At 38.1% G+C, this 10,760-nt stretch overlaps 1 protein-coding gene across 1 annotated transcript in view; it reads right to left on the bottom strand.

Annotated features, from left to right (window-relative positions):
* Positions 1-1,394: 1,394 nt before the first annotated feature.
* Positions 1,395-10,760, bottom strand: part of ALDH1A1 (aldehyde dehydrogenase 1 family member A1) — a 55,290-nt gene continuing 45,924 nt past the window's right edge. Inside the window, exons 12-13 of the mRNA XM_077759381.1 lie at positions 6,630-6,704; positions 1,395-2,005 (exon numbers count right to left, since the gene is read on the bottom strand). Coding sequence (XP_077615507.1) covers positions 1,933-2,005; positions 6,630-6,704 — 148 coding nt within the window. The 3' untranslated portion in view covers positions 1,395-1,932. The remainder of the gene's footprint in view (positions 2,006-6,629; positions 6,705-10,760) is intronic.

Below are 10,760 nucleotides of genomic sequence, written 5' to 3'. Positions count from 1 at the left end.
TAGGTTGCTGAATGAACTAAGAGCCTTTTAGAATATATATACACACAAAATATTCACTTGTTTTTACTTTCTACCTGGGAGCCCAGGCAGAAGTTCCTTGTGTGAGGGCATAAATATGTTAGTTTGCACTGAGGACATTCATTATTCCAGCTGCTCCTCCTTGGTCTCGAGCTCTCTCTTCAGAACACTCAGTGATAATTTGTTGTGTAGAACAGCTTCCCCCAAAGTGAATTCCTTAAGGTTAATCAGTATTAACTGATAGAAGAAGGGGTAGGAGAAAGGTAAGGTCTACGGTTAAATAAATTTAGAAGAAAATATATATTAAACAAAACCGAGCAGGTGCTGGAACTTCTGAGGACCTAGAATATAGCAACGTGCAATTTGAAACTCCAAGAGAGGAAAATATGGTATAGAATTTTTCCAGTTTTTTTCCAATGGAATATGTCCTGAGAGAGAGTATGATATGGAGACGCTTTCCTCTTTATTCACTGCAAATCTGCTCATTATTTTTTTTTATTTTGCTTGAAACTTTTNCTGGGTCCTAGGGGAGTTCTATTGTTAGTTTCCTTAGGAACCTCCACACTGTTTTCCAAAGGAGCTACACCAGTTTACATTCCCACCAACAGTGTAGGAGGGAAATCTGCTCATTATTAAAGTTCATATCCTGTTAAATTTCTTCCATGAGGTCCTTCCCAGTTCCCTCAGTTAAAGGCCATCTCTACCCCATTGGTGCATTATTACCATGCTCTTCAGTTTCCTTGATTCTCATTCCCCATTATTAAAATTTTTTTTTCTGGTATATGGTGTTTTTGTTCTCCATTAAATCAAAGCATTTTGAGGTAACGGAGCATCCACTATTCACCTGTATTTAAAAAAAAATACCTAATGTAGCGCCCAGAACTCAATAAACAAACTCAATAAACGTTTGCTGAAGACTGAAGCCACTTACTTTATTTTTTTTTAATTTTTTAATATTTTTTATTTATTTCTAGGAGAGAGAGAGAGAGAGAGACAGCATGAGCAGGAGAGGGTCAGAGAGAGAAAGAGTCACAGACTCTGAAACAGGCTCCAGGCTCCGAGCTGGCAGTCAGCACAGAGCCCGACGCGGGGCTCGAACCCACGAACCGCGAGATCATGACCTAAGCGAAAGTCGGAAGCTTAACCGACTAAGCCACCCAGGCGCCCCTGAAGCCACTTACTTTAAATGTTTACTATTGATTTCAAGAATTCCTCTGGAATAGAAAATCTGTTTCTTTACCTATTTGAGAATGAGTGAGTTTGACTTTTATTCTTAAACACATTTTTATGCCCCATTTAGCATTGATTTTGAAAGACAGGGAGGGTAAATCACCATAACCTGAACTTCAACTTAAAAAACACAAACTTGACAGAGCTCATGCAAGGTTGCCTTTATTAAGCTTTACGTTTAGATTACAGCTAAGCATTTCAAGCATTACATCACTTGGCCAACAGACATGACATTCTAGGAAACATTTCAACAAACTCCAGTGACGTCAAAACTACTGGGAGCAGAACACATCTACTCTGTAGTTCAAGGGTGTGCTGAGGACGTGAAGGGGTCATTAGAGAAAGATGCTACATGACAACGGGTCCTCTTCTATACCACGGTTATTCTGGACAAGTAGCTACAAAAAGAAGCACGTCACTATCACAGAGGTTAGAGAGGTCTTGCATCAACTCCATCTTTTTTATTCCAGACAGGACTTGGGGGTCACATATCAGCAGAAAAAGGATTCTTTCAGAATAAGCTACATGTCAAGTTTTCTATGTGTAATTTTAATGCTATTGTGATTAGCTATGTTTAAAAAAAATCAAGGAAAGAACAGTGTTATATTTAAAACCCACTACGATATACTGGCGACTGGAGGAGATGCTTATCCATTGAGGATTCTTCGCCCCACTCTCGTTTCTTTATGAGTTCTTCTGAGAAATTTTCATTGTGACCGTCTTGACCTCTGTGTATTCGTGGAGACCATATTCTCCCCTAGACAGCGGGAAAAAATCCACAGAATTTAGCACAGCCGTACAGTTGTATTACAGTCAGTGATTTGGTACAAATTTGTTCTTGCTTATCTGGTTTGGGACAATGGAAAATATTTTCTGTGTACAGAAGCATTTAAACAGTGGCCAGCCAACCATAAGTTATCTGGTCTCACATAAATCCTCTTGTGGGGCACCTTTAAAAAATTTTTTTGTTCTGCATTTTAAATGACCATGTACATTCTGTTGGTTTTCACAGAAACTGTCCAATTTTGACAGTGTTCTATTTGACTATAAATAAGCTCACCACACCAAAAAAAGACAGTTCAGTACAAGAAGAATTTTATCATCTCTAATTTAGGTTCAAATAAACAAGACATATTAGTACAAGAGAAGAAGTAGTAATATATAATCACTTGAGTAGTGGAGTAAAACTCAATTCAAGTAGAGCTTAGCTTAGCCTTTTTACTGTGTGTGATTGGCCTAGAAGAGATGAGGGGCCGAAAAATGGCTGGGCTTCTGGTTTCATTCTAAGGTGCCCAGAGATGGTTTGAAACAAAATATTTTGTAGCTGTAGTATTGACAGTATCTCTTGAATTTTGGGAGGACATAATAAATCCCAACTTTTATTGTTACAGTTTGTTTTCCTCTTCCTTTTTCTTCTTTTTTCTTTTTTGTTTCTTTGTTTCTTTCATTTCGAAGGGAGGGAAGAGAAGGTTCATTGGCCCAGTTTCAGACCTTTGGGCTGCTTGTGGGTTTGGGGTCTTTCTATTCAGACAACCACTGTCATTTGCTTATATAACTCTTAAATCCAACTCAAACGATCAAGAATTAACCTGAGTCAATCAGTTAGGATCCTAGTATCCTGTTACTGGGTTTATTGAGAGCTCCTACCCATTTTGGATACTGTGATTTACCCTCTGTTGAAGAAATAATGAAAAGCATTGAGCTTCATTTTTTCTCTGTGTTTTGATGAGAGGATTAAATTGCATGCACATAGGAACACTCTTAAAATGATAACACTCAGGCACATGCAGGCTTGCAGAAGAAAATGATCTTGATCCTTCCCTACCCCTCCCTTCTGGTGAGGTAGACAGGTAAGTAGAAGCCATCTTTTTCTCCTGAGTAACCTAATCTTCTTACACTGATTATTTTCTTGGGCAATTAAGCTTCCAAAAATACCTTCTAAAAGCTTCAACGAACATGTTCTTCAGAGTAATTAAAGGGCTTAGCCTTAGTTGTCTGAAACCCATTAAGGGATAATATTTTAGTAAGTATTTTATCTCACAAAGTTTGATAAATTAACTCATGATTTTTGCCAATAGGCTTTCCATTGTATTTTGGGTTACAGAGACACTTGAAACTGGCAGGAGAGTACTAAGTGTGATTACTGTCACACTCAGGTTGAACTAAGTCCCACTCCTGAGCATTCCAAAGCGTAGACATTCCTGTCTGTAATATAACACAAAAACATCTGTTTGCATTTCTCATTATCTTGTCGTCTACCAGTTACCAGTTTCGTGCTAAAATCCTCAATGTACCAATCACCTGGGACCTTATTAAAATGCTGATTCTGTTTCAGTAGTAGTATTTCCAACAAACTTCCACATGATAACCTTGCTTCGCCCCCAGGGTCCACACTGCAGTAATAAGGTACTAGTAAATAAGTTACATCTAATTTTTTTCCACTCTGTACCCTGTACTGAGCCTGGCACTACCTAAGTCGGCACAGAGGTGATGCTTGTTAGACTGACTTGGTGCATGTAATCAAACAAAAAATATTTCTGTGCGCTTTGCTTGTAAGTCCAGTAGTTCACAACAATTTCATGCTCCCCTTTTCTGCCAGGGACAGGAGGAGAGAAATAGTTTGTGAGATGCTGAGAACCAATTGAGTGTGCAATGATATACTAGTAAAGTCTCAGGTGCCTTATGTTAACTGAAGCGAAAATTAGGTACAATTACACACAGGAAGGAATTTCTACCTATTGACCCATCCCAGCACCAGCACCATGATCTGAGACCAACACCCTGGTTTGGGCGCTTAGTATCACTACCCCATTGAGGGCGGTGTACCACCGTTTTTGGCTCTATGAGGACTCTGTTTCCAACTGATCAATTATACCTTTCTAGCTTTGAGGATAAATTGTAACTGAGCTCTTGGGAGTCATGTGAGGTTATTGCTTCAGTAATTCTCTTCAAACATCTTGTAGCAAATGGCTTGTTTATTAAGTTCACCAAATTTGGTTTCAGGTAGAAATTAACAGCATCCTCTGCTGGAATTTTTGAAGGAAAAAATTACAGGTTCTTTTCTTTATATTTATATAGATATAGAGGAGAATTACCTATAGTCATTTCCCAGAATTTTAAGAAATTACTGACTTTTGATTCTTGTTCTCCATTCCCTCTCTTATTTGATTTCTGTATGCCTCAACCTTAAAGGTGGACCAAACCGTATTCAACAAAATTGACATGTTTGGTCATTATTAGTTATTTTGTCCCTTTTGATTGTTTTATCTTCGGCATTCCTAGGAAAATGCCTTAGGTAGCTGTGCCGGCAATGAACTCTGTCCTTCAGAATAATCTAAACTTTGTTACAGCTTTTTGTACAAAGTAGTTCTGCCAAGGGACTCTAATAAAGAATATCGTAAAGAAAAGAAACCAGGGAAAAGAAGAACTTTTGCTGAGTCCCCACCTTGTGACAGAACACTGGGCGAGGGGCATGTGATGTGTCATTTCATGCTCAAACAACTATCTTAAGAGGCTTGCTAACTCTGCCATTTTAAATAGGAGGAAATGGGGGCTCCAAAGTTGGACAACCTGAAATGGGCTGCGTGGCCAGCAGGAGGTGGAGTTGGGATTCAAGTCCAGGTCCTTTAGTGGCCAATTAAGCTTCCTCTACTATTCCGTGCTCCTTTTCTAGGTTGATATTTTGCCATCCCGCCTTCCCAACAACATTCTACAGGTGCCCATGGCTTTTCACTGCTCTACTAATGAAATGTAAGCCAATTTGCTTGGATACAAGACTTCTTAATCTGTATCCTATTTAACTCTGAGATCATGCTATCCATCTCCATAAATCCTCCCCAGCCATCCAAGTTCACGAACCTCTCCACGTGCCATGTGTAACATTGTGTTCAAGAATGCTCTCTTCCCTGCTTACTGACATCCTTCATTTGTTTCACCCCCTAGATCAAGCCCTGTGTTCTCGGTGGGGTCATCTCTTACTCTGTCAACTGTGTTCTTATCCACTGAGTTCTCACAGGGGTTAATACTATAGAATCTGAAGGAGGGCCAAGAGCTTGTAGACCTTGTACATTATTATTCTCCCCCTCCTGTCCCCACCCACAATTGCTGATCTTACCTGACAGAGGAAAATGGCGAGAGATAGAGCAATGCCTCGAATGTTATATTCTGCTGGTGCCCAGATGTTCTGTCCTTCAGTGCCATGCCCTCTGCATTTTATCTACTTTTCTACCTCATGACTTAAGAACTCACAGTCTATGGCTATTTACTTCATAGTGTGTATAGGTTATTTTGCACTAGTTATCTTTGACATATTTCTCAATGATATGGAGGATGGGAGATGTATCACGTTTCTGGGGCTTCTAGGCAAATACTTAATAAACATCTATTTAGAAGGAGGATAGATCATTCTATCAGCCTTCTTTTTTACTGGCTCCCCAGAGATGATTGCTTCATTGTAATTTTGCCGATTTATTTAAATGACAAAGAAGATGGCAATTTAATGCATTCATGACCTTTAGAAACTGAGACTCATCCGTACTTGCTATTTACAGAATGAACAGTTTTAACCATGTTTGATTCCATAAGGTTTGTATATGATGTGTCTTTTTGCCCCATGACTTCTAAAATGTGTTGATAAATACAAGAAATAAAACGGTTAAAATTGGAGAAAATTAACGAAACATATTGTCATTTGTTTCTGTGTATACATGTGTATATGCACATTATAAAAAGTCTATATACCCAGGTTGCAAAAGCAACTAAAGGCTTGTAAATTATTTTGTATACATACTCTGAGCATAGTCATGACTGTAAAACATGTTTTCCTTAGTCAAATTTCCCTTTCAGCTTATGTTTTGGTACAAAAAAATTACTGAAGTAATTTAAAAGTTTAGATTCCACATCAAAAATATTTCAACAAATGAGAATCACTCTTCTTACACTGAAAAGGTTTTTGAGATAAAGGCACATGATTGACTTATTTAAGAGGTATATTTGAATGACTGGAATATTCTTATATATTCACACTTCTTACAGTCACCAATCTGTAGTTTCTGCCTCCTTTTTGGAAATGTTGCCCAGATAGATTACATTCTTATATACAGGAAGAAAGTGTAAAGGTTGGCAAGATTTCAATAACCAATGTAAAGTGCTTAGCATGGTCCCTTATGAATAGTAGGAGCTTCATATGTTGTATCTCTCTTTGGCCATCACTTTTTCCACTCATGGGCTAAGTTCAGCTTTTAAAAGCTAGCTGACAGTAGGAATTTCCAGGGAAGCACAGAGGCAGGTTTTAATTCAAATAACAACTATAGATTAATTCCCTAGAGTGACAACCATTTATGTCAAGGTAAAAATTTATCCTAATAGAAAGTGGTTCTTACAATTCTCTTCCGTTTCCAGACATCTTGAAACCTCCAAAGGGGCACTGGGCAGATAACACACTATAGCAATTCACCCTGAGGAAAAAAATATTATTTTAAATATTTTAAATATTAAAAAAATATATAATAGATCATACTTACCCTCTGAAATAACTCCCACATTTGGAATTTTAGAAATTCAGAAAGCTCCTTAACCTTGTTAATTTCCATGTAACATACTCAATGTTATTTTTTAAAAAAGCAGTACTATAAATTAGAATGCAGAGGTATAAGTATATGAATATATACTGCCTAGAAAGAAATAGAATGGTACAGCCCTGTGTGTGGGCAGTCATTTTGGGGGCACCTCCTGTCCCTGAGAAGTGGTTATTTGAATGATAATAGAGTAGCCAACATATCATAGGTGAAAGGGTATGGTTTGCCAGAGAATGGAGTTTGTTGGGTGGGTGTTCTTTACTGCCTGTATTCATAACCTTTGTAATTCTCTTGAGGGTTGTGTACATAATAGGCGAGAATCAATTATCTTTTACAATATGTATCAGATTCCTCAGTTTACTTTTTTCATTAATTGGCTTTATAAATTACTTAAACAGGCCTTAGCAGGAGTTGGATTTCACGATTAATTTGTTTATTCCTTGTCCTATTTCATAAAAAGTTTAAAGATGCTTGTATGAACAAACATAATTACAAAAACATGAATAATTAGAATTAAAGGAAAATGTTATGATAGAAGGTCAAGACAGGAAGGAAAGGTTAGAATGTAGTTTTGCAGGACATGAACAATTTGTTTCAATTTCCTGGTGGCCAGAGTCAATAGCAAAATTCAATTACTTGTGTGATTCTCATTATATATAAGAGGGAAAATATATTATTTAAAGGAGAAACAATATTTTTTAAATATTTCCTCTCCTTTGATGTTATTATAATAGGAGAACAACAATATGACTTTTAAATACATTGTATTATGCATGAAGTCTGGTTATCAATTTGATCCTGAAATAATATTCACATATTTCCTCAGTAAAGCACGTACAACCCCAATTCCCAGAGTTCCATATTCTCATTGGACTACAGATTCTTATCCACGTCTCTCCTTCTGGAGCATAGTTCCTTAAATAAATGTGTGCTTTCAAAAGACAACTTGTCTCAGTTTTGTTTAATTGCCCTTTAAACTGCAAAATCAGATCCCTCCTCTGAAATTATGGGTAAAACCCCAGCAACCCTGGGATTCAATAGTTATCTTGAATACACCAAGTGGAAACTATGTCTGGGACAATGCCAAAACTAGAATTATGTTCTAGAATAAATAGCAGTAAGAATATGCCTCTGTTTTGATAGCAGAGTAAGCCTGAGTGGGGATTTCCATGCCACGGGACAGAATGATGTCCTAAGCTTCCTGATCCCAGCAGGCATATAGCATCCCAAAGTCAAACACCTGAAACTTGTCTTTGTTAAAAGGTGCCGAAAATGAGTTTACCCTTTTGACTACACTGGAAATGAAACTATTTGAGTTTCGGTAAATGGAGAAAACTGCAAGTTCAAAATAATTGGCCTGGCCAATTGGCTCTCCTTCTAGAGTCCTTTCTTGTTATAAATAAGGGAGGTTCCAAGCCCACACATCCTGGCTTTAGTGACTGAAGATAATATACATACATGCATTAGTAATAAATAAATAATTATATAATTATAATAAAAGAATCCATACTGATTATTTAAGAAGGCTTTGCTTGGGATGCCTGGGTGACTCAGTCAAAGCGTCTGACTCCGGCTCAGGTCATGATCTCACAGTTTGTGGATTCGAGCCCCATGTCAGGGGCTGTGCTAACAGCTAGCTCAGAGCCTGGAGCCTGCTTCAAATTCTGTATCTCCCTCTCTCTCTGACCCTCCCCTGCTCATGCTGTCTCTCTCTCTCCCAGAAATAAATAAAACATACAAAATATTTTTTAAGAAGGCTTTTTTTGATTTTAAGTCTCTGAAAGAAAGCATCCCATTATAGAATCAGGCTTTTGAGCAATTTCTCAGTCCTGGTTGCACACTCGAATCACATGGGAGTTTTGACAAATGGTCTTTAAATAAAAAGCATTAAATAAAAGTCCAGATTCCATCACAGAGATTGATATAATTGATGGATTTTATGGGCACCACCCTATGCCAAATAAGCTTATTATTTTTAAATCTCCCCAGATGACTCAAATATACTACCGAGTTGAGAATCACTACTTCAGAGTCCTGAAATAGGTCTGTATCTCGGCAGCCATTTATTGTATGAGCTTTGATCAATGACTTAACTTCACTAATCTCCGGTTTTTTAACTCACAAATTTGACAAAACAATTACACAATTGTTGTAAAGTGGAACAAGATAATGAACGTAAGGAATGGAGAATAGTGCCTAGCATAGAGTATACTAATTAATGGTGACTCTCTCTTTGACTAAGAAAAAGGGTTTCAGAGCTACAGAGAGAGGCAAGGACTGCTTGGCTGTCTCTTAAAGATAAATACTTTTCAATGTCCAGTGGATTTTTAACCTGAGTAGATGTTACTTGTTTTCAGGAAAGAAAATAATCTTTGAATATTGACGAGACTGAGGGGACAAAGTGCGGTTTGGGGAGGGTGGCGATTACCAACAGAGCTGACCAGAAATTGGGGCTGGACAGGAGTGTAACAGTTTGAGAGCCATAGCTCTGGTCATGATCTCATGGTCCGTGGGTTTGAGCCCTGCGTCAGGCTCTGTGCTGACAGCTCAAAGCCCGGAGCCTGTTTCAGATTCTGTCTCCCTCTCTCTCTCTCTGCCCCTTTCCTGCTTGTGCTCTTTCTCTCCCCCAGCCCCCCCCACCTCTCTCAAAATAGGTATAAATTAGTTAAAAATGAATAGACACGTTCCTCAAAACTCACTTTATTGTCCCAAATGAAGACCTGCAGCCATTTCTGATAAAATTAGAGAAAGAAACTGATATAAGAATTAAATGTTTTCTGACATAGGGACATTGAATAAATATTGTCCTGGCATTTCATTAACTTGATTAAAGCAGAACTTTCATCCCCTTTGTGTATAGCATAGTGCCAACTACTTAGAAATTAGTAACACTTATTCTATAGTAGCCAAACAATAAAATATTTTGGGTAAGCAATTTAAGAAGCTAGATAGACAGAAAGTACCCTTCTGAAGTTCTTCCATTAAAGTAGGTATTTTTCTTAATTTGTTTGTTTGCTTTGCTTTTTATTATTTTGTTTTGTATTGTTTTGTTTGCTTTTGGTTTGGTTTGGTTTTTAAGGCAGCAACTGCTTGTCCAGTAGGCCATGTGCCTCTAGGAAAAAACCAAAGTCTGAAAAAGTTCAAAGTGAGGAGTAGCCCAAAACAGTAGTATAAGATCATCCTGAACTTAGCTTTTTCCATGGATGCATACATAAACAATCTAACTTTACACATAAAGAAACCAAAAAAAAAAAAAGGAAGGAAAACTGAAGCCTAAAGTTAGAGAAGGAAGGAAATAATAAAGGTTATAGTGGAAATAAATGAAATAGAGACCGGAAAGACAGAAGAAAAGATCCATAAAATGAAGAGAATGTTCTTTGTTTTTAAGATTTTTATTTATTTACTTTGAGAGAGAGCCTGTGTGTGACAGTGGGGGAGGGGCCGAGGGAGGGAGTCCTAAGCAGCCTCCACACTCAGTGCCGAGCCTCCGGACTGTGAGATCCCGACCTGAGCCAAAATTAAGAGTCAGGTGCTGAACCAACTGAACCATGCAGGTGCTCCAAGAGCCGTTCTTTAAAAAGATAAACCAGGGGCGCCTGGGTGGCTTAGTCGGTTAAGCGTCCGACTTTCGCTTAGGTCATGATCTCGCGGTTCGTGGGTTCAAGCCCCGCGTCGGGCTCTGTGCTGACTGCCAGCTCAGAGCCTGGAGCCTGTTTCAGATTCTGTGTCTCCCTCTCTCTCTGACCCTCCCCTGCTCACGCTGTCTCTCTCTCTCCTAGAAATAAATAAAAATATGAAAAAAAAAGATAAACCAAATTGACAAACTTTTAGCTAGACTCACCAGGAGCAAAAGGAAGAGATTAAAAAAAGAAAATCAGAAATAAAAGAAGAAACGTTACAAACAGTACTACACAAATAGGAAAGATCATAAGAGAG

The sequence above is a fragment of the Crocuta crocuta genome, unplaced genomic scaffold (assembly GCF_008692635.1).
Source record: "Crocuta crocuta isolate KB4526 unplaced genomic scaffold, BGI_CrCroc_1.0 scaffold41, whole genome shotgun sequence".
In the NCBI taxonomy this organism is placed as follows: Eukaryota; Metazoa; Chordata; class Mammalia; order Carnivora; family Hyaenidae; genus Crocuta; species Crocuta crocuta.
Note: the sequence above shows the minus strand (reverse complement) of the source record. Positions and strands in the feature narration are given on the sequence as shown.